At 40.7% G+C, this 21,796-nt stretch overlaps 4 protein-coding genes across 8 annotated transcripts; 1 reads left to right on the plus strand and 3 right to left on the minus strand.

Annotated features, from left to right (window-relative positions):
- The first annotated feature begins 2,230 nt into the window (after nucleotides 1-2,230).
- LOC115737089 (dolichol-phosphate mannose synthase subunit 2) lies at nucleotides 2,231-3,916 on the plus strand. Of its 3 annotated transcripts, none has more exons than XM_030669061.2 (3): nucleotides 2,231-2,385; nucleotides 3,375-3,489; nucleotides 3,593-3,916. In XM_030669061.2, the coding sequence occupies exons 2-3, from the start codon at nucleotides 3,400-3,402 to the stop codon at nucleotides 3,743-3,745; spliced, it is 243 nt and encodes an 80-aa protein (XP_030524921.1). In that variant the 5' UTR covers nucleotides 2,231-2,385; nucleotides 3,375-3,399; the 3' UTR covers nucleotides 3,746-3,916. The 3 variants fall into 3 exon arrangements, with proteins under 3 accessions (XP_030524921.1, XP_030524922.1, XP_048141454.1); XM_030669062.2 differs by having other exon boundaries at nucleotides 2,240-2,385; nucleotides 3,378-3,489; XM_048285497.1 differs by lacking the exon at nucleotides 2,231-2,385 and adding an exon at nucleotides 2,408-2,650.
- A 535-nt stretch (nucleotides 3,917-4,451) lies between these two features.
- Nucleotides 4,452-5,821, minus strand: LOC115737088 (probable calcium-binding protein CML17). Of its 2 annotated transcripts, none has more exons than XM_030669060.2 (2): nucleotides 4,665-5,821; nucleotides 4,452-4,629 (listed from the first exon to the last, which is right to left on the minus strand). In XM_030669060.2, the coding sequence occupies exon 1, from the start codon at nucleotides 5,195-5,197 to the stop codon at nucleotides 4,706-4,708; it is 492 nt and encodes a 163-aa protein (XP_030524920.1). In that variant the 5' UTR covers nucleotides 5,198-5,821; the 3' UTR covers nucleotides 4,452-4,629; nucleotides 4,665-4,705. The 2 variants fall into 2 exon arrangements, with proteins under 2 accessions (XP_030524920.1, XP_048141452.1); XM_048285495.1 differs by having other exon boundaries at nucleotides 4,452-5,198; nucleotides 5,303-5,820.
- Nucleotides 5,822-6,761: 940 nt separating this feature from the next.
- On the minus strand, nucleotides 6,762-9,837 carry LOC115737091 (plastoglobulin-1, chloroplastic). 2 transcript variants are annotated; one of them, XM_048285612.1, is made up of 4 exons: nucleotides 9,780-9,837; nucleotides 9,136-9,734; nucleotides 7,791-7,986; nucleotides 6,762-7,299 (listed from the first exon to the last, which is right to left on the minus strand). In XM_048285612.1, exons 2-4 carry the CDS (start codon nucleotides 9,705-9,707, stop codon nucleotides 6,988-6,990), a joined length of 1,080 nt encoding a protein of 359 aa, XP_048141569.1. In that variant the 5' UTR covers nucleotides 9,708-9,734; nucleotides 9,780-9,837; the 3' UTR covers nucleotides 6,762-6,987. The 2 variants fall into 2 exon arrangements, with proteins under 2 accessions (XP_048141569.1, XP_030524926.1); XM_030669066.2 differs by lacking the exon at nucleotides 9,780-9,837 and having other exon boundaries at nucleotides 9,136-9,773.
- A 3,871-nt stretch (nucleotides 9,838-13,708) lies between these two features.
- On the minus strand, nucleotides 13,709-14,689 carry LOC125316635 (L10-interacting MYB domain-containing protein-like). Its single transcript, XM_048285469.1, has 2 exons — nucleotides 14,369-14,689; nucleotides 13,709-14,287 (listed from the first exon to the last, which is right to left on the minus strand). Exons 1-2 carry the CDS (start codon nucleotides 14,687-14,689, stop codon nucleotides 13,709-13,711), a joined length of 900 nt encoding a protein of 299 aa, XP_048141426.1.
- Nucleotides 14,690-21,796: the final 7,107 nt, after the last annotated feature.

Below are 21,796 nucleotides of genomic sequence, written 5' to 3' on the forward strand. Positions count from 1 at the left end.
GCCCCACCCCGCGCCCCCAGAAACTCCCACTAGCCAAAAATCGAGGACGAAGGAGAGAGAAAGGAAAATTGGCAGAGAGAGAGGGAAATCCCGGGCCTCGTTCGGAGAAATTCAGGAAATTTCCGATCGGAATCGGGCGAAACCGGACAATTTAGAGTCTCTCATCTCATCGCAAGCCGCGAATTCAGGGCAAGAGACACAGAGGAAGAGAGAGAGAGACGGAGGGGCAATTTGCAAAATTTGCAATATTGAGAGTGACGTATGAAGTGAGGGTGAGGTGGAATATTCCTTTTCTTTATTTATTTTTATTTTTTTTTGCCAGTTTTGCGGTTTTCGGTGGATGGTCGAGTATGATGAGATCATTCTTTTGCCGCCAAAAGTGATGCGGGGACAGGGTGTTGAGGGACACGTGTGTGGTGGAGATGGGCCAGGAGGTTTTGTCGTGTCGTGTCCTTTTTTGTTGGGTTGCTCATTAAGCGCGAGGGCAGTTTCGGATTTCTCTCTGTCCTAAAGGTTGGGGGAAACTTCGTTTATCTTGTTGAAAAACTAGGAATCGAAACCGAATTAGACATGGAGTTCTGCCTAGGGTCGTGTCGCCATCCAAAGTTGGGGTGCAAGTTTAGATGCGGAATTGACAAGGGCTTTAGACTTTTGTATGGCAAAGGAATTAGATAGGTCGATGTTTTTCGAATGCCGGACTTTGATCATTTCAATTCTTTTAATAGACGGTGCGACCGAAAATGCAATAGATTCTCCGATCAAACATTAGCAAATTTGTGAGTATGACCATTTTGGTATCTCCGACCCCACGCTTCGGGGAAAAGGAGTTCATGCCCACTTTGTATTGAGCCCGCTTTTATTCTTTAATCACGCACAATTCATTTAGGGGACCTTTTGGATTTCTGATTCCATTTTTTTTTTCTTTCACCAATATTCCAAACGCAATGAATGTGTCGTTTTTTTTTTTTTTACATCATATCTTGGGGAATTTGAACATAAAATAAAAGAAAGTATAGAATTCGATTGCATGTATCGTTCCACATTTTAGCCCAAATGTTTCCATCGGAACTATTGTGGGTCCAAATTGACCGGCACCAACCTTGGCGACCGAGTAAGGCTAAAGTGGCAACGAGAAGAAGGGGGAATGAAGAGGAAAGACTGGAAACAAGAGTGTGTGGTGCCTAAATGAGGTCTGACCGAATATACTTGTCGGTAGAGAGAGTGGTCACGGAGGTTGGTGGTGGTGAATGCGGTTGTCGGAGGGAATGGATGAGAAGATGAACAATCGAGCCCTACTTGTCGTTAGGGTTTTTTGTTTTTTACCTAAAAATGTTGCCTATGACAAATAGTTGCACTGGTTTTTCTATAACAGCAAGGCCCTTTTCTTTTCTTTTTTTTATAGAATTTTGTAGTTACTTAGAAGGGAACAAAAATTCAAGTATTGATGACATAGAGGTGACGTTAGATAAATCTAGAAACTAAACTTGATTCACACCACAACTTGGCTCGATTGCTTCATTAATCGACGTAGATTTATCAAGAAAGTTGCAATCACAAATTCTCATTACCGTCTTTTGTAGGATTCGAGATTCTTATAATTACCGCGTACCACTTGTGAAAAGACACATCTTATGCTCACCTTGAAGAGGCAGCCTTGACAAAAGGCCAAGTAAAACTTGCAAGGACTTCATCCATTGTTAGTGTTTTTCCGCGGGTGCCACATTAGGCAGTGATTATGCCATAGAGTGGTACTTGGTTGAGCCATTTTGTCAAGAGTAATACTAGAGTTACTAAAAGTAACGAAAGGTAAGTCTGTCACTCATCTACCGATTTTGAGTAAATTTCTCATAAATGTGTTGATTTATAGTTTTTCATGATATTAATCCTAGGAATTTTCACGTGGACTTGCCATGTCAACTGTCATATATCATCAAAGCCAGCAATTTAAAATTACAATTTAACGGAAGCTAATGAAAGGTAAATTTGTCACTCGAATACCACTTTGAGGTTTTTGGTGATCCAAAAATTAATTTGGGATAAATTTTTTCATAGCTGTAATAGTTCGGGCTTCTTCATGGTATTAACCGTTATTGTTTTTTCCACGTCATCTCTTGTGCAAATATGAACATAAAAGAGAAGGAATTACAAAATTCTACTGCTTTTCTCGTTCAACATTGTAGCCCAAATGTTTCCATCAGAACTATTGTGGGTCCAAATTGAACCCAAGCCCATTTGTCAAGCTCCTTCCCTTTTCCCGACGAATGATTCGGTGTCATTGGGCAAACGGTGTCAGAGGCGAATCGGGTCGACTTCGTCTCTTTCGATCTTCGGACTGGAAAATCCTCCGGCATCGTCAGCTGTTCAGCCGCTTCTTTGGGGCGCCGGGTAAGAGCTCCCACCGTGTTACCTGGAAAGATCAATTCTTTTGTCCGCGATTGTTTTGTGTAGCTGTTGAGACCTTGCGATTTCATCGAGTCGGGAAAACTTTGAAACTGAACGGGGGATGGAACTTAAGAGCTGGGCAACGGAGGGTTTTCGCAGAAATTTTCGTCTCTCATTGAAAGGAAAGAATTACTTGCAGAAGAGAAATGTGTGGGTGGTGATGGGGGCAAAGAATGGCTATTTCCACTCTTGGAAGTCTTGGTTTGCTGTAACTTGGACATCTTCATTTTGCCCCTTTTGTTTTTGCTTTTCTTTTATCTAGCCTTTGATCTTGGACGCTAGTGTTGATTGTGAGAAAGCGCATTTCTTTTGGATTCTCATGTGGGTGCTTAAAAAGAAGTAATTGGCAGCTGAATTGCTTAAGGAGTCATGCTTTGCGTCTTTGCCAAGTAATAGTGTTCTGGTTAGATTGGCCCATTTTAGCTATATGTGTGTTTATGATGACTAAAATTCAGGGCGAGAAAGAGAAAGTACACACTATACACGAAAGATTTTGTTGGAGCTCCGCAGCATAGTCTGATCAGGGACTCAGGATGTAGAAGGTGATGCTTCCTGAAAGCTAAGTGCTCTCATGCAGCTATGCTCGGAGTTTGTAAGATTGTATTAATGGATATTTTCCCTTGTCCTTGTAAAAAAGTTAGAATTCCCGGTGTTGCATCGATTTTTTTTTTTTTGTTTTTTCCGGATTTCGACATTGCAAGCATTGAATCCGCAACAACCCAACGAGACTTGTGGAGAAAAAATGAATTGATTATACTTGGATGCATTTGGTTTTCTGTTTCCTCAGAGGTTATTGAGCAGTTTTACTGTCTATGTAATAACGACTCATTGCGCCCAAGATCTGCTATGCTATATTTATGCTCTTAACTGCGAAAGTCATTTCCTGGCAGGAGGGAGTATATGCGCTCATTATAGCATCTTCTTTTCTTCAGTAGCTCAAGGCTGGGGGCATGCAAAATGGAACTGGCAGATAGAGCGGTGGGGTTTCTGTTGACACTCATTAGTTTATCCATCTTCACTTACTACACCTTTTGGGTCATCATACTGGTAAGAACATCTCACTTGTAATTTCTGGACTTGTTGATCTGCTTATGTCGTGGTTTTGCAAATTCTTTCATGCTCGCCACCATCCATCTGTTTTGTTCTGCAGCCTTTTGTGGATAGCGATCACTTCATCCACCAGTATTTTCTACCTGAGGAATATGCGATACTCGTGCCCGTTTTTGCAGGCGTGGCACTCTTATGCTTCTTATGTGTATTCATTGGGTTTGTGATGCTCAAACCGAAAAAGAAGAAAGCATAATGACCAGTAATTTGTAGTTCCTTTTCTGTTTGGCCTCGCACTACCACATTCTGGACATCGATTCTGTAATTAGTTATCTTTTTTCAGAATGGATGTAACGAAGAAGATGTTGGCTGATACTTCTTGTGCCAAGTAATTGGATTCCTATATTTCCAAAGATTTGTTTATCGATCCGTATCTCCTCCATTAGCATCAATGGTACTATCCCTGATCAAACATTTTTTTTTCAAGTTCATTTGATGTGAAGAGTGGTCCTATTCTTCGTCCTTCAGAGCGTAACGGAAGGCCTGATGATTATTTTTAGACATTGTACAGCTCGATTATGATCCGAGCAAGGCCGAATTAGTCGAAACCGTGATGTATTGCCTCTAACATGCAATGAACATTGGTCCAGCTCGCCATCTGTGCATATTTTCCTCTGAAAGGAAGTTGGTGAGTGCGTGCACGACATACATGCAACACGGCACTTCCTTCAAGTCTGTATGCAGTTGCCGCTCAAATTTAACAGGAATCGATCAGATTTTGCTACTTTTGAATGTTACTCCGAGTGAACGCCTCACTGCTTCAGATTCTAAGAACGGCATATCGAATTGTGCATTCATCCTCATGCAGAAAGTGGGCACGAGAGATCAAAATGATGCCTCGAAATTTGGTCGGATCAACAACCAACAAAAGTGAAATTGGGTACTAAAACTCCGAAACAATGTACCACGGCAAGCAAAGCCGGCGCATTATCTGCCAAATTTGATCGGACTTTTCATCCATCATAACCACAGCACTCTTAGGATTTGATTTCTGCATACAGAAATCGTACTCCATCCTAAATTCTGAACTCGCCTGTCACAGTAGTAGGATCATCTGTATGATCTCAAGAAAAGCAATAGATACAACATAACTAGCATGAAGTGGAAATTAACAGAATCCCATGGAGCTTGGAGGCAAAAGCACCCAAGTTCCTAACTAAGCCCAGGAATTATCAAAAGCCGCCGATGTGATTGCTTGCGAGAACTCATGGAAACTAATCCTGCCATCACCGTCCGTGTCAGCCTCCTTGATCATTTCCGTCAGCTCCTCCACGGTGAGGGCGTGCCCGAGCCTCGCCATCGAGTGAGCTAACTCGGCTGCCGTGATGAACCCGTTCCCATCCCTGTCGAACATCCGGAAGAGCTGCTTCAGTTGCTCCTCCGTGTACGGCGACTTGGCAGGCAGGAGCTCGGGCGACACGAGGGCCACGAACTCTGAGAACTCCACCAGGCCATTGTTGTTGGTGTCGGCCTTCTGGATGAGTGCCTCGAGCTGCTCAGGGCTCGGTTTCAGGCCGAGTGAGCGGAGGAGCGACCCGAGCTCGAGCTGCGTCAAGCTCCCGTCCTTGTTCCGGTCGAAGGAGCGGAAGATCTCGCGTAGCTCGGCGATCTGCTCGTCGTTTAGCTTCACCGAATCCTTGTTGCTCATGCTGGAATTGGCGAGCTGTTCAAGATTCTTTCTTCAACTAATATAATGCGTCAAAAAACTTCAACTAACAAACACGGAAAAGGACGTTGACAGATCGAGAACAACTCTGTATCTGGATCTGACTTGACGTTTCGCTTGGTTCACGCGAATCCCATCTTCTGTCTCAACTCGAGAATCAATCCTGCACGGCGACCTCTTCTCTTCCTCCAATCAAACAGGACAAAAGATTTTTCTTTTTCTCGTTGGATCTTGGGATGTTTGCTTTGAAGCGAACGGGACGGGGGTTCAATGGATGCGCCAAACTAGCATCCGCCCATGAAACCAAAACATGGGATCATCCGAAATGAAGGAAGCAGACGGCGGAAGTGGGGGTGGTGTCGTCGAGCAAGCATGGCACGAGGGATTGCTACTGCTGCTGCTGCTGCTGCACTATAAATTCGACGAACACGACGTAGTATCGGATTGACTGGAAACACTCCTGCCTTGTTTTGAACGAATCAACGTTAGGATCAAGAAACGAAGAAATGCAGAGTATCAAAAGTCAACACCGGGGACAGAGAGAAAGTTCATAAGACGCGGCACGAGAGGCGCCAACTCCGTGATTGATGCACGTTACCTTTTGATGTGGTCATCCCTGGGATCCTCTCAACCACTTTTCATTCATTGCTATGATTTTACCCATAAATATTCTAAATCGAAACCTTAGCACATATATTTATCCGAGATTAACTTTCATCTACTAAAAGTCCAAACTAATTTCCGTCTACAGAAACCTCCAGAACGGTACTCACCCGACATGTTTACCTTAAATCAACTTCTGTCTTGTAACAAGAAGGAAAATCGATAACCTCGACTCATATCTGCCCCATGTAAGAATTCCCTCCACTTTCTTATTAAAATGCATACGTCTTAACACACATGACGGATAATTTGTACTTGAAGATGGAGCGGACTTAGAGAATGACAAATCCGATGTGAAAAATCTACGTATGTTGACAAGTATGCTAGACCATTTTAGGATTATTTCTTGAAAATTAATGGGGGATAATATGCCCTTGTTATACCAATTTAAGATTTTTTACAGGACCAAAATAAGTTTTAATTAAAAATGTCGTATAGTACCGGTTTGGAATGCTTTGAGATACCAATTCGAGATTTTTAATGGGATTAAATGTATTCCTTCAAAATTCACCAATGCCCCCAAGAATTTCTAGAAACTTGGAAGATAAGAAGGAAGTAAGTTTATATCTCGGTACAAAAGTTGGGAGGCGAGGCCTGTGGTAACTAGTCCTGAGCAACTGAGGATGCTAATGACAAATTTGGCTTCCACGTAAAGGGGTTGATCACCAAGTAGTAGTATTCAAGAATTCAAAGCCGTCCCAAGACTGCTGTTTTTCCAAGTTGACTTGTAAAGGCATTTGAATTTTGAATCACTCCTCCCTTCTCCCTCTTGACTTCCATTCAAGTCTGCCAACTAAAACACATCAGAAACTAGAAAGCCAAGACCGACTACTAAGTATCAGATTTCAGGAGAGAAGCGTCCCGAAAACGTAGGCATTTCATTAGTGTCGATCGCGCTATGTAAATGTGAATTGTCGAGAACATCATATGCCATATGGTTATATGCCACTAAATAGTCTTGCTCTCAGCTCTGCATCCATCCCCAGTCTCTCAACAAGGACGAGTACACCATTAATTTACAAGTTTCGGCACTAGTTCAACTTGACAATACAACAAGCAAGAGAAAATCCGCGAAATCCTTCTTCCTATACCCAATGAATGGTGTCCGGTTACTGGTTCAAAAGAGGGCTCCCTTCTTTGACAAGCACAAAGAGACCCCCGTCTCCACGTGATATCCTCACATCCTTGTCAAGGTATGTGATGAGAAGCCAAGAGCGGGTCCTCTCGCCTGGAATGGGAAGCTTAAGTGGTGGCTGCCCAGAAATGGCACGTGAAAGACTCGCCACGGCTTCCTGCAAAGGACTGATAGATTGCTGCACCGGCATTAGATTTATGTTCTGCCCAAAGACATTCACACTTTCCGGGAGATTGATGGTCGGCTTTATCTCCGGAGGTTGGAAGGTTCCTTCCTTGAATTCAACCTGCACATAGTTGAATCGTCTCTGAGCATTTTTACACATATACCTAGCAACTTTCAACAAACAGATATCAAGGTGATAAGGGAGAGAGAGAGAGAGAGAGAGAGAGAGAGAGAGAATCTGTTTCATGTTAGAGACATTGGTTCACTAACAAGGCATCTCCTTGATTCGCTGCCTAGGCCCTAGACAAATAGTAAACTTTACAGATGCATTTGAAATGATTTCCTGGAAAATAGTAACTGTGCACTGATTCTTTATCGTACTTCCTGGCCTACAAGTTCCTCCACCATTCAATTTCACCACGATAAATGTCTAGAGTCCAGCAATGGAGATTTCACGTAATGAAGCACGAATAACATGAGAAAGCTGGCGACATCAGGTCAGTTGGATCCTCAAAGTAATCCTACTATAAATTTTCGTTTTCTGTACAAGCAAAAGCTCTGTAGTAGATTTCTATTTATAGACTATCTCAGTGAGCAGCAGACAAGAATTACCTGAATCCTTGAGGGACTTCTTATCTCAAAAGCTGCGGATGCACTGAATGAGAAAGTAGCAAAGGGGCTGGATAGTGTGGTAGAGTTCACAATTGTGAGGTTACTGGTATCGATAGATTGGCTTATCCTTTGAACTTTCAGGAGCGGCGTTGTCCCCACAGCCAGAAGAGGCAGGAGCTCGGAGGAAGCCGTGTACCTGATGAAGTGGAAAAAATGCTGAGTATGGACTACTAATAACCATATCAAGTAGTTAATATTGAAACTAGAGGTCCTTTTCATCAATTTCTTCTGGTGTTGGGATCAAATTCAGTTGCTTTCATGACTATAACCGATGTGCAATCCCCGTACAACCATTAGATGGGAATAACGCACTATGTAGGTGCTTCCAGTTAAGAGTATTGACACAACAGCAAGAAGGAACCCGTTGAGTATCACCTTTAGAGCAAAAAGTCCAACAACAGAAGTTAATGTTTAATCAGAAAATTCACGACAGTAAAGTGCAAACGAACAAGTGTAAAATCAAAATACAGTTACTCTCTTTGACGAGGGAAAAATTCTAGCGAAGCAAGTATGAGGCACATTGCCATGGAAACATCAACAGGTGATTACAGTTTCTTTTTTCCTATTTCTTTCACACTGGAATGTTTTCCAACTTTAGTTAACTAGAATGATGAGTACCCACTCTAGATATGAGCTCCGCTTGTTCGACTGATCATGAAGCCCCCTCCTCGTGTAAGTTATATACCGACATCAATACCTTAAGAAACAATCAACTTGGCAACTACTCTAATCGATAGGACTGAAAGATATGACTCAGGAGAATTCTCTTTTCTACACCAGATGAAGACTAAAATCAATAAAACCACAACATAAAGGGGTTTTCATTACATGAATACTCCGAGGTTTACTATGTATAGACCAAGTAACTTCGAAGTGGCATCTACACGAGCTAACATTTCAATTCTGGGCCATAACACGTGATTTGTTCAATGGTTGCCTGTTCTTAAATTTTCCAGACACTCAAGGCTCACCACCCCAATCAGTACCTGACAGATTATTCCATCAAATGCTAAGTTGCTAGAAGACAAGAAGCATATAACATATACAATAAGCTATATGCATAAAGTGATAAGAGCAGTAATGCGAGAACGCCCGAAATGTACAATCCGTCCGGTAACATTGGCGAAACAGGAATGAAAGGTCCACAATAAGTCCTAATGCTATCGCAAAATGGACACTAAGAGCTTAAACTGCTAAAAAACAGCAAGATATATTCACATCAGTGATGCAGAGATAACAAAAAACACAAAATTTATCAACAATTAAGCAAGTTTTCAAAACTCACACCAAGACCCAGTCGCCATCTAGCAGCCCCGTGGCGTCCACCGGAGCCGGCGTCGGGTTCGCCGCCTCCAGCTGGTTCACCAGCTCCAGCACCTCCGCCCTCACCTCCTGCCCGGCCCGGAACCCGAAATCCGTCCCGTAAACCGTGTCCACCAAGCACCGCTTCAAATCCCCAACCCTATCCACCTCCTCCCCCTCAACCGTCGCTTCACCCTGAGCCGAAGGGGTCCCATTACCCGCCGCCACGTACTCCTCGACGCCGCCGCCGCCCCCTCCGCCCCACTCGTCGTCCTCCTTCGGAGGGTCCGAGTCGGAGAGCTTCGAGTAGGAAGCGTCGGGCTCGGGCTCGGCCTTCTCCCCCCACTCGTCGGTGACGTTCGCCGGCGAAGAGTCGGGTTCGGGGGCGTCGGAGGAGAGGGAGGAGCGGGCGAGGGTGAGGGGAGGGAATCTTCTGGAAGCTTGCGGGGGCAGAGAGAGGTGTGGAAAGGAGGTGGGAGAGACGTGAGAGAGCCTGTGATTGTGGGTGTTTAGGGAGAACAAGGAAGGTGGTGATGCGAAGGAGAAGAGAGCCATTTCCCTGCTTTGCTCAACTCCTTCCTCCTCTGCTCTTCGAGTTTGTTGCTGCGAAGTTCGTCGTCGTCCCCCCTCTCGATCCCTCGACTGTTGCTGAGATTTTTTTTTTTGTTGTTGTCATTCCTCGGTTTTGCTGTGCCTCAATAAATAAAAAAATTATTAAAAAAATGAAAATTGTTTTTGTGTTCGGATTTAATAACTTCTTGATATTTTCACCTCCCCAAAAAAAAAAAAAATCCAACGGGCTTTGGAAACTATTCTTGTCGAGAAAATTCCAAACAATGACATGAATTTCATGCCCTCATTTTTTTAAATTAAGACATGAAGTGGATATTAATTTAAATAAGAGTCGCTCTCTTCATTTCAAAAAAGTGTCTAATTACGAGCATTTTCGCCATTTCTTTTATATATATTTTTTCTTCTCTTTTTTCCCATGTCCTTTTTTTTTATTATTGCGATCGACCAGGTCGTTGCCCACGCCAATCGACACAAGCGACTCTCTCCCAAATCTACCAAGGACTAGTCTCGACCGTGGTCGGCGAGGGTAGCCTTCGATGGTTGTGATGACAACATTGCCTGGGCAAGATGAGCTCTCACCTTGACGGTCGTGAGGCGGCTTGCCCTCATCAAATCTGGGCAAGGGGCGCCTTGCCGGTGGGCGGTGACCCTTGCCGGCCGCAACAAAGAAAGCTAAATTAAATGGGAAAAAGGAATAAAAATAAAAATAAAAAATTGAAATGACGAAAATGTCCTTAGTTAGGCTTTTCTTTGAAACAAAAATGGCACTTCATATTTTTATTTAAAACAAGATATACTTCAAATTTTTATTAAGAAAATAAGAACATGGCGGGTCTTTACTTGGAATTTTCCCTTTTTGTTCAAACACCTAATTCGATACATACCATAATCAAATTTTATCCCTCTAAATCGACGAGATCCGATCTAATCCTTGTTCATTAGACTTATCATAAGCCCAAATGAAAGCTCAATTTCAAAGGCTTAGCGAATGGGCCGACCCGGGACGGACACGTGGATCTGGCCATTGGAAATCACGAAACATCTCTTACTAGATTCGTTAAAGGGGCCATGGCAACATGGACTTGGACTTCCCTAAAAAGAGAATTAATGGGCCTCTATGATATTAATTACACTACTATCACCTCCCATTTCTACAACGATAATTGCAGCATAGTCTCTAAACTTTGGTCCAGTATATAATATTATCCTTCAAATTTTAATTTGTTCGATATGGTATCCAAACTTCAATTCATGTACACTGTAGTCCCTGAAATTTTGATAAATGTTCGGTCTAATCCATGGACTATATAATAACATCTAATGTCATTCTTCCAATATTTCAAGTTTAGGGATAACATTGTCCATGGACTAAATTGAATATGTATCAAAAGTTTGAGGATGACACTGTACATTCGACTAAATTTTGGGGACTACTTTGAACAAATTAAAGGTTTAGGGACCATATTCCACGTTAGACCAAAGTTTATGAGTCATTTGTGTCAATTTCTTTTGAAATCATTTTTTTAAACTATAAATCACAAAAAAAAAAAAAAAAAACCTACAAAACGAAAGGGTGAGCTGGCAAAAGAAGAACGGAAAGAAGAAGCAACTAAAGAAAGGACAAGAGGACAGACGATTTTCCACTTATTTCGGATATCATGCGATCAATTACTAAGCAGAGAGTTATGTTTCAAAATTCATATTTATGGATCTTACACACATCATAAATTATGAAAAGTTGTTCACGGTCTCACATTTTTTGTTCCTTTCGAAATTCAATACGTCTTTAATCAGAAAGATGGTTATCAAAACTGTTTTCTACATCTTGTTCATTGATTAAGGCTGCGTTTGGAAAAGCTTTTGGGGAAAGCCTTTGAGAAAATGCAAGTGTCTTTGGGCTAAAGACATTTGGTGAAATGCAAATGTTGTTTGGTAAACTAAAATTGAAAAGTGCATTGAGATGTGACTTTGGGAAAAATGCTATTTGATGAACTCACATTTAGAAAATCCTTTTATGTGCTAATTTATTTTTTTAACTTTAAATCGTTTAAAATTATGAAAAAATAATAACGGAAATTTTTATATGCTCACGTTGAGAGTAACTTGCGTGCCATGATATGAAAAAAAAAGCACATATTAACAATTAATAAGATACGAAGGTTAAAATATAATTACTTGCATGCATGATATGAAAAGATCATAATAATGAATACGATCGCATGAATCATGAGGATGGAAATAAGTTTGCCTTAATATTACAAACTTCCTTAAATATTAATTTAACCCATAAATCATGATCAACTGAATATCCACACTTACAAGCATCCTTAACTATTTACTAAACTCATTGCTATTTGATCACGTAAACATTCCATGTCAGAAGATGAATTATCGGTTGAAGCACTAGTCCCCTCATTTGCATCGTTAAGGTTAACTGAATATCCATAATCGAGATCCAAATCAGCTCTTGCAAAATGTCTATCATTGACGGCGTATCTCCGTATATAATTGTGCAAAGTCATTGTCGTTATCACAATTTTCACTTGCTTTTCAAACGGGTAACTTGGCGTTTGCTTTAGAATCTTCCATTTCTTTTTCAACACACCAAAGGCTCGCTCAATTTCTGATTGTAGCGAGGAATGAGCACGATTGAATACCTCCCGATAACCCGTAGGTCCGGGACCTTGTCGAAATTCTGGCAAATGATATCTAGCTTCTTTGTATGGCCCCAAATAACCTGTTCGATTTGGATATCCGACATTTACTAAATAATATTTACCTACACAAATATAATGTAAATTCAATCAACATAGACACATGTATACGTATTACTCTACAAAAATCAATAATTCACGAACCTGGAGGAGAATGAGGAAATTGTAAATCATGTCTCCCAATGGCTTCATAGAAGATACGAGTGTCATGAGCTTGTCCTTACCAACCAGCCCAAACATAAATAAATTCCATGTTAAAATTACACACTGCTAATACTTTTTGAGTCGGTGTTCCTTTTCGACCAATAAAACGAATCTGATCGTGCGTACGTACCACTGCTGCTGGAATATGTGTGCCATCAATAACCCCAATACAATCCCGACACGAAAATAAAAATATTATTGTGTAATCAAAATATATATTTAGTGCTACATTTATATTGTATAAGCGGAACATTCCTTAAAATAAAGATAAAATCTTTGATTATTCATGATCTTCTCTGGAACTTCCCTAAATTGCCGATCGGATGGTTGGATCAAATCTTTTCCCATTGCACATACTTTGTCTAATACTAAGCTAAAGTACCTACTTATGGTTTCCCCGAAGCGCTGAAAGCGTTCTTGTACTAATCTATTGCCCACACCATGTCCTAAAATGAGAAGAAATATTGCAAGCATTTCTATTACATCAATATTCCTACTTTCTTGAAAACCGTAGCTTGTCACTAAATCATGCATTAAACTATTAAATACATTTTTGTCCATTCTGAATATTTGATAGCACCTTATCGGATTAGCATCTTCGCCCATAAATTCTTTCAACCATTCATTTCCTGTATATGAAGATGTCATAGAGGGTTCTTTGTAACCGTATATTGCTTGATAAGCCACTGCGGCCTGAGTGACTCCCACTATTTGCCAATATTCTTCTTCCTCTTCATCGTGATTTTCCTCTTCGTCGTGATTTCCCCCTTCGGGAGAATCATCCATAACTGGTTAAAGTAACAAACATAGAGTTCCGATCGGAAGATAGATGAATAATTTAAATCATCCATAAATAAAAATCATCCATCGTATGTATATGCGCAAACTCCACCCAATCAAAAGAATATCAAATGAAAATAGGTCTCACATTAGAACATAAATAGGAATAGAGTTCATATATAGTGTGAATAGAGTACGAATAGAGTGCAAATCATACCAACTGCATATAGGTCTCACATTACAACAATATATCATACGAAAGAGCTCAAACAAGTAGCTAACATCCTACTGGCGACTATTGTGCTCTTCCAACTTATATTTGAGCCACTTGAGTTTTTCTTCATCTCCATCCAAGTTCATAAAGATCTGCCGATTATCTTTCTTTTCAGCAAAGTGGGAGAGTGCAAAAAAGTATAACTTTCGATCTTGCTTAATCTCGGGTATGGCTCTCAATGTTTGCATAATTTCCTTGTAAGGATCAAATTCCCTTGCAAGAGATAATACACTGCTCCTACTTTCAACAGCTGAAACAAGTCTGTCAATCTGCGATGCTAACTTAGCGAGTCCAGTCAACTTTTTTCCTTTCTTTCCTCCGGCTTGCCTTTGCGCCGCTCTTTTGTGGCTCTTACTTGGACTTGGGTGAACATCTTTTACCGCATCACCCTCTAAATTATCATTAGTAGATCCTGCACCATCACCCATATCATCTTGTGGGGCCTCAATAGCATCATTATTGATTAAACCTTCTGCGGGGTTCCATGTGACACTTTCGGTTGCAACCGTGCCCCCGAACATTCTATCCAATAAAACTTCAAGATCCGGATGTATGCCTTTCGTTCGAAAAGCCTTAAACTTAGGATCCTCCTGTTATAATGGAACATTTTTGTGAGTTCTATCATAAAAAGATGAATCTAGAAAAAAAGTAACAAGAAAAGAGATAAACACCTTAATTTTTCTCTCCCACCATTCATCATTTGCATCGATGGTCTTCTTCCTTGCATCCCATCCCAATCCTGTTTCATGTAGAAGCAATTTCCTCCATCTTTTGTATTCTTCCTTAAGATTATCCCATTTACTCTTCATTTGATTTTTGTCATACTTTTTGCCCCTCAGTTCCTCAAACTTGTTAATTATGACAGTCCACCCAACCTTTTTGTTATTTCCAAGACGATTGCCTAGTTCAATTTGTTCAATGCACAATTTACAAAACGTTTCTACATCTTCCGGGCCCCAATATGCCTTTTCCTTCGATGAACTTGCCGCCATCTTCCAATAAAATGAAGACAAACATTTCAAAGATGCAAACAAATTACATTTCTAGTAGTGTGCTTTAAAAAATAAACACAAAAATGAGCACCGAAATGCATCGATTGAAATGTGCGTTAAACATTGCAATATCCAAGATATACCAACTGCATATAGGTCTATGAAGTACTATTCTGATCACCACCAACATGCACAACAACTAAAAGCAGCATGAGTCGGCCTTGGACTTAAGAGGGACAATAGGCCCGAAATTAATCTAGCATAAATTTGGTCTAAATAAACTTTAAAATATCCCAAAGGAAAAAGGCACTCAATTACTTTTCCCTTTCATTCATCTAAATTTTTCACTTCTCAAATGCTACCATGTACAACAAGACTTTCAGTAACAAAATGAAACTAGTCCTTCCACAAATAGAAAAAGACAGAATCCTATTGCCATGGAAGCACCTTCCAGAATGCATATCCTCTTAAAATAAGCTTAACAACAAATTGTTGTCGGTTGAAGATCATTATCAATATTCCTACTTCACGGATAACCCAATGAACTAAAATTATGAAACTAAGTACATTCAAGTTCAACAACGTGCTTGACAAATCTCACATAGATAAGGTTTCTGAAGCATTTCTATCGGCAAGATTGAAGCTGCAATCAGAGCGACCTATGCAATATGAATAGTTATGATTGTATTCACTAAAGACTGTATTCACTAAAGAGTGGCAATCACCTAAAGTTAGACCATCTCCAAAACCACAACCCCCAACACTTCCATCCTTAAAGAGCCGTCACCGACCTAAACCCTCCCAAAGCCGAATTGAAATGGGTCGAACGGCCAAACGACAAAAATGTTAAAAAAAGCTCACGCTCATTTCGACGAAACAAAAGCTTCTCCGACACAAAAAAAAAAAAAAAAAATCGACCTTGGCGAAATCGGGCTAGTGCCCGAGGTTGTCTTGCGACTCAAGCCAAATCTCGATGTTGGCCGACTCGTCGATGATTTCCTGCATCATGTTCTGGATGAACTCGTCGAAGGAGTTCAAGCTCGAGAGCGAGCTTCGGGGATTGCAGAGAAAATCCAGGCAAAAACGACACTAATAAAGGCCTAAAAGTGAAGTATTTCGCTGATTGTGCCAGGAAATTAAAGGAATCTACTTCGAATGCTAAAGGGAAACAGTGGCGACATGAGAGAAGATGAACTCACCGTGCGATTGCGTCGAAACGATGATCGCGAGGGCCAACGCAGTGGATTGAGAGAAGGAACGGATGGAGACCGACCTTCACAGAGCCATCGTCGTCGAAGGTAATCACACAAAAGGAAAGAATCGAGTATCCAGATCTAGGGTTTTTGGTTGTCTTATTGCGATAGTCCTCTGGGAATCACACGAAGGAAAGAACGATGCTTTGTGGGTTTTTCTCCTATATAAGGGCTAATTTTGGAATTACAATAAATATTAAGGACATTTGAGGAAATATAAAAAGGGGTACTGTGCATTCTCGGTAGCATGCCGAGAATGCTAGAAAGCCCAAGGCAACCTTGAGGTTGCCTTGGGCTTTCAGCCTTTTGGAAGCAACTTTTCACCAAGGCAAGTTCCAAAAATATTTCCCAAACACCTAGGCTTTACCCCAAGGGGCTTTGGGCGTCCAAAGCCCCTTGGGAAAGCCACTCCCAAACGCAGCCTAAGTCTTAAAACCAATTTGCGATTTCGGACGCATGGCCATGGTTTGAGCCCCGCCAAAGACATTTATCCTCAAAGCTATCGCCTAGAGTCTCGTACCCCGTACCTTAATTATTACTCGTTCGCAATAGGACGACGAGGGGGTTGTTTGTATTATTTTCATCCGATTGGATTACACGTCACAATGCCGTAGAAAAATTTCATGGTTCCTAAGGGAATAACATGTTTTCACGCTAACTACGCAATAATATGTACTTGCCACTTTATAAATTGGGGTGATCGGAAAGAAGAAACATCTTCCTCATAAAGTGCATGTGATAGTTACAATCTCGCGTTAAAGGAAATTCGAGAGAAGATTCAATTCTCGGTATGGGTCTTGAGCTCTTACATTATCCGATCCCTTAAGTAAAATCGAGTTGCATTATGAGTTCGTGTGGCCCATTTTGACAGGTCCCACCCGCCACTTTATAAATTAGGATATTGAAGGGTTATTCAAGATAAAGATTCAATTTCCAGTACGGGTCTTGAGCTCTTACGTTATTTGATCCGTTAGTTTCCAAGAACTCCGAAACACATAAATCCAATCCTCGACGGACTATAGGAAGAGGTTTCGGTACCATCCGATGAGATTAGAAAGACGAAAAAGTTCAAGAAACAACATGAACGCCCCCACAACCCTACCTACCAGACAAATCTATTGCACCTAGAGTTCTTTGAATAACGAAATCGATGATATTATCGGTACGTTCGCCGGCATACGGTTGTTTTTCTAAAGAACCGTAAACGGTGGTGAAAAATCTAGATTTGGGGGTTAAAGATTCTTATGTTGAGCACATATCCGGAGTGGTGGTCCTCCATCTCTTGTCCAGACAGCTCGAAATAGATTTGATTTAGTTGTTTAGATGCTGAGACAGGAAATTACATCACGCGGCGGTTACATCACCCGACATGTTGATATAACACATAGGTAGTCAATTCAATTTTCTCTTTCTTCACAAAAAAATAATAAGTTTTTTTTAATTGTTACACCCAGGTGATGATGATGATGATGATGATTAAGTAAAATTCATCGTGACAATGAATGCACCGTCTATTCTCATATAAGGTATAATCGATCTCTCGAAGATTCGAAATTAATGTTAATAGAATTCACATATATGGTAGAATAACCATTAAAGGCAATAGTTGATGCTTGGGCACACCCCATTTCTTTTGGAGTTTATGTCCTGCTAAAACCCTAATTTGTTTCCCTTTCCTTACGTTTTCAGTGTGTTATAAGGCAAGTTGGGCAAGTTCCTCCACTTGTGCCGATGAAATCGAATTGCAACTTGCCTAAGCTTTGGTCATAATCGAAATGGGATGTCATGGTTTGGGCCCCTGAAAATCGGTTCATTAACATGAGCCGAATCGATTCAACTCAGCAATTCTTTTATGTTTTCCTGCTTTCAAAGTTTCTAAGATTCGGAGGTTAATGTGTCCCTAGAGAGTAGATCGTAAAAATTTTCTTCTCTTTTCTCGGATACTTGGATTTTTCTTAGGTTGTGTTTGGTCATGAGAATAAAAATCGAGATATGATATAATTTATTCTACCCCATGTTTGATAACTGTTTAGGATAGGATAAAAGGGAATATACCCTAGATAACAAAAAAAAAAATCCTAAGAGAGGAGGTGAAATAGATTTGGATAGGATTTTTCAAGAGGGTAGATACCGGAAGAATCAGATTTTTCCCACAACCACCACCTCTGATCCTCTGCGCTAAGTCACCTCTCTAGTGTCGGCCCGCTTCTTCGATGATGGCGGCCATCAAGTGTAGTCGCCTCTCCGGCGGTGCTATGCTGGGGTCTTCGATCGCAAAGCCGGGTATCTCTGCAATCTTGTTATTTAAGTTATTGTGCGGGATATGAAATCGTGTCCCTTGTTCTTTAATCTCTTGAACTTTTTCAACATTCGAAATGAGTCTCAACATATCATGAAAAATTCTAGGTTTATCATCGACTTTCAAAGTAGCTCTCTTGGAAAACATACATAGATGCATCTTCAACTTGTAAAAAGAGACTAAATGATTTCATTTTTCAACACTTGTTTATTCGATCGACAAAACAACAAGTAAGGCCAACGGGTCATTTTCAAAGAATTTGACTCCAAATCAAGACCCCCAGTTCTACGGAGTCCGCTCAATCAATGTCACAAACCTCTACTCAACAATCTCTTACTTTTCGAATTTTACCACTGAATAATTTCTAAAGCATTTTGATGTTCCATCAAAACAGAGTCGATCTCGGCCGCGCTTTGCCTCTGCTTATCCAACTTTATATCTGCAGTTCATCACACAATACATAGGATGTGATAAAATTCTTGGATTTCTTATCCTATCATATTCAGTCCTATCATGACTAAAAATTCGGATGACCAGTGTTACCCCTCTTCCCCAAATTTGTTTTTGGCAACCTACCTTGTTCCAAAATTGAATATTTTTATCTTCCGTGTTATTGTCAATGGACATATGTCCGTAAAAGATGTGGGTCAAATCAAATGAATTATGTAAATATATGAGAAAAATTATTAGAAAATTCCTAAAATCATTGCAATTGTGCCGATTCAGTTCTAAATATTTTGCAATTGTGCCAATTTAGTATATCCAACAAATTTTGGCCTATCGACATCGTTAGCGTTGACGTGGATGCCGGTTAGCCGATGATGTAATACTTTTTTTATGTTTTTTTTTTTAATTTTTAAAAATTTTTTTTTTCCTTCCCCTTCCCTCTTCCATCTCTAGCTGGTCGCTAGACCTCGGTGACCGGAAAAAGGTGATGGCCAGCGAGGCTTGACCTCGTTGTCGCCGCCTTGCCCGCCGACGACGAGGTTGAACCTTGCCATGACCGGTTGCCAAGGTTCGGCGACCGACTGGAGGTACCATAGGGAAGGGGAAGGAAAAAAAGAAAAAGAAAAAGAAAAGTAAAAAAGAATAAAAAAATATTAGAATATTATGTTGCTGGCATCCATGTCAACACCGGTCGGCCAAAATTCACCGAATGGACTGAAATGACACAAATGCAAAAGAATTAGGATTGAATTAGCAAAAAATATTGTTTAGAAATAAAGTGGCACAATTGGAATAGATTTAGGACTTTTTTAGCAATTTTTCCTGAATCTGTGTGTATCCACGAAAATTACAAGTCCACGAGGTAAATGGTAGTGATCTAGAAGTGAAATTTCGGACTGTTTTTCTATGATTTGTTAAAATTTAATACATGATAGTAAATTTGCCAAATGTGCTGTCAATATATGGTAACCGGAAAACTTTATCGTCGGTTATCTACAAATAAGTACAAACTTAATTACCTTTAAACCTAGTTAATTATTGTATTATTCTGATGAAGCTATTGTGATTTGTGACTATTTTAAACTTTGCCAACTCATACCCTAATTATCAATGTCCATGTTTACCAACTTATATTACAGTTGAACTTTCATTTTTGATCTTCAGACCAAAAAAAAGAACTTTCATTTTTGATCTGACCCAAAAAAAAAAAAAATTCATTGTGATATCAAAGTTTGGCAGCATTTTCAATTTGCAGCTACCGTAAATATCTGAAGATTTGCCAATTGTCATTCGAAATTATCAATGTCCGTAGTGGATCAGTGTAGATGCTACCAACGTAGCTATTAATTTGCCATGGTTATCAGTGGGAAAATGGTCCAATAAGCCCTAAACTATTGCACCGATGCCACATCAGCCCTAAACTTTTCAATTTTGTCAAATTTTTTTCTAGTCAATTTAGCCCTACACATATGCTCAAAATTGTAGTCGTTTGAGTAAAAAAAAAAATTCCGAAAATCGCTAATATGGCTATGTGTCATGTAGGATGACCGATGATGATTGAACCGTCACATCGGTAATTTCCATGCAATGATTATTTTTGTTGCATCCTTCACAAAGTCAGCAGCTACCTATATGCCACCTAAGGGACTGTTGGGTAACAATTTCGAGCTTGGGAATAGTTTCTAAGTTGAAATGATTCTTCTTATTATGTTCCCTAGAACAGTTTCTAAGCAAAAGAACGCGTTTGGTAGTTGCACAATAGTTCTATATTAGGATTAGAAAAAGAACAAAAATGCTTTTGGTATGATCCTAAAAATTTATATTCCCAAATTTTCTTATTTAATTATAAAGATTTGAGCAGAGGCAACGGGGGCTGGCGATGGTGGAGACCGGCGGCGGCGGCGATTAGTGACTAGTGGCAATCGGCGACCAACGGCGATTGGCTTTGGTGGAGGCTGGCGACAACCGACAATGGTGGAGAACAATGGCAACGATCATGACCAGCGGCAATCGGCTATCGACGACAACAATTGGTGGTGGTGGCTGCAATGGTCGATGGTGGAGATCGGCAGCGGCGATGAGTAGTTGTGGAGACCGCCGACGGTTTGATATCGGTAACCGGTGGCGGTGGAGATCGGTGGCGACGACGATGGAGACCGACGATGACGATCGGCGGCCGACGGCAATGGTGGGGATCGGCGGTGGACTCGTGGTTGTGAAGACGAGCATTGAGTTACACCGAGCTTATTTTTCTAAAATGGTATTGTTTCTCTTTGAGTGAGCTTGTTTCATAAAATCGTTTCTGGGAACAAAGAAACAACTTTTTTTTTTTTGCTTCTTTTTTTGTTTCAAATTTGTTATGGGAACAGAAAAATTACCAAATAGATTTATGCTCTTTTTATATTTCAAGGAACAAAAGAACAAGAATCAGAAGATCTTGAGTGTTACCAAAGAGGTCCTAAGTCATCAGAAAAATGTACTTCCAGAAGAAGAATCAATTACTCGACCCTTATCATCTCTTAATTATTTCTATTCATAACGAATTGTAATATTTATGCACTTTCGAAATGCTTTTGAGTGCAAGGTTCAGGAAAGTTAATGTAACAAAGGCACCAAAGTCGTGTGGCACAGGCTTGTCCAGTTTTCATCTAACGGGGCCCAGATTTGGTTTTATTTCCTGGCTTGCCAGTGGTAGATTGCCTACCTTAGAAAGAATTGGCAGATGGTCTGCCCCTGGTGTCCCTTTGTTGTGCTTATTCCGTCGGTAGTGAAGCGAAGCTCGCTCTCGCTTCTGCTTTGAATGTTGCTTTTCTGCTCGAGTATGGCGCAAAGTCCTGGAGATATGCTCTGTCAATAGGATTCCCGGAAATCGGCAAGCTGATCTTACTTGGCTTCTGCAAGTAGGGAAGGGCAGGGAGCTCCAGAAAGTTTTGGGGAAGTTGCTTTGGAGTGCTTGCATTTGCTTCATCTGGTTACAAGGAATGCTTTGCTTCATCATCAAGTTGCTGCATCTGCGGAGGAGACCCTTCGCTTCCATTAGATTTCCTGGAAAACATCGTTTCGAGGGCTCTATTAGCATGAAGAGAAAGGTCACATCAGATCTCTAGT

The sequence above is a fragment of the Rhodamnia argentea genome, chromosome 9, assembly GCF_020921035.1.
Source record: "Rhodamnia argentea isolate NSW1041297 chromosome 9, ASM2092103v1, whole genome shotgun sequence".
NCBI lineage: Eukaryota > Viridiplantae > Streptophyta > Magnoliopsida > Myrtales > Myrtaceae > Rhodamnia > Rhodamnia argentea.

Coding starts and splice junctions, on each gene's coding strand:
- LOC115737091 (XM_048285612.1), bottom strand. CDS start 9,707: ATGGCTCTCTTCTCCTTCGCATCACCACCTTCCTTGTTCTCCCTAAAC. Junction 7,987..9,135: donor GATGGCGACTGGGTCTTGGT/GTGAGTTTTGAA, acceptor CCACTTCATCAG/GTACACGGCTTCCTCCGAGC. Junction 7,300..7,790: donor GAAGTCCCTCAAGGATTCAG/GTAATTCTTGTC, acceptor AACTATGTGCAG/GTTGAATTCAAGGAAGGAAC.
- LOC115737089 (XM_048285497.1), top strand. CDS start 2,616: ATGGCTATTTCCACTCTTGGAAGTCTTGGTTTGCT. Junction 2,651..3,374: donor CTTGGAAGTCTTGGTTTGCT/GTAACTTGGACA, acceptor TCTTTTCTTCAG/TAGCTCAAGGCTGGGGGCAT. Junction 3,490..3,592: donor CCTTTTGGGTCATCATACTG/GTAAGAACATCT, acceptor TTTGTTCTGCAG/CCTTTTGTGGATAGCGATCA.
- LOC115737088 (XM_030669060.2), bottom strand. CDS start 5,197: ATGAGCAACAAGGATTCGGTGAAGCTAAACGACGAGCAGATCGCCGAG.
- LOC125316635 (XM_048285469.1), bottom strand. CDS start 14,689: ATGGCGGCAAGTTCATCGAAGGAAAAGGCATATTGGGGCCCGGAAGAT. Junction 14,288..14,368: donor GGTGGGAGAGAAAAATTAAG/GTGTTTATCTCT, acceptor CCATTATAACAG/GAGGATCCTAAGTTTAAGGC.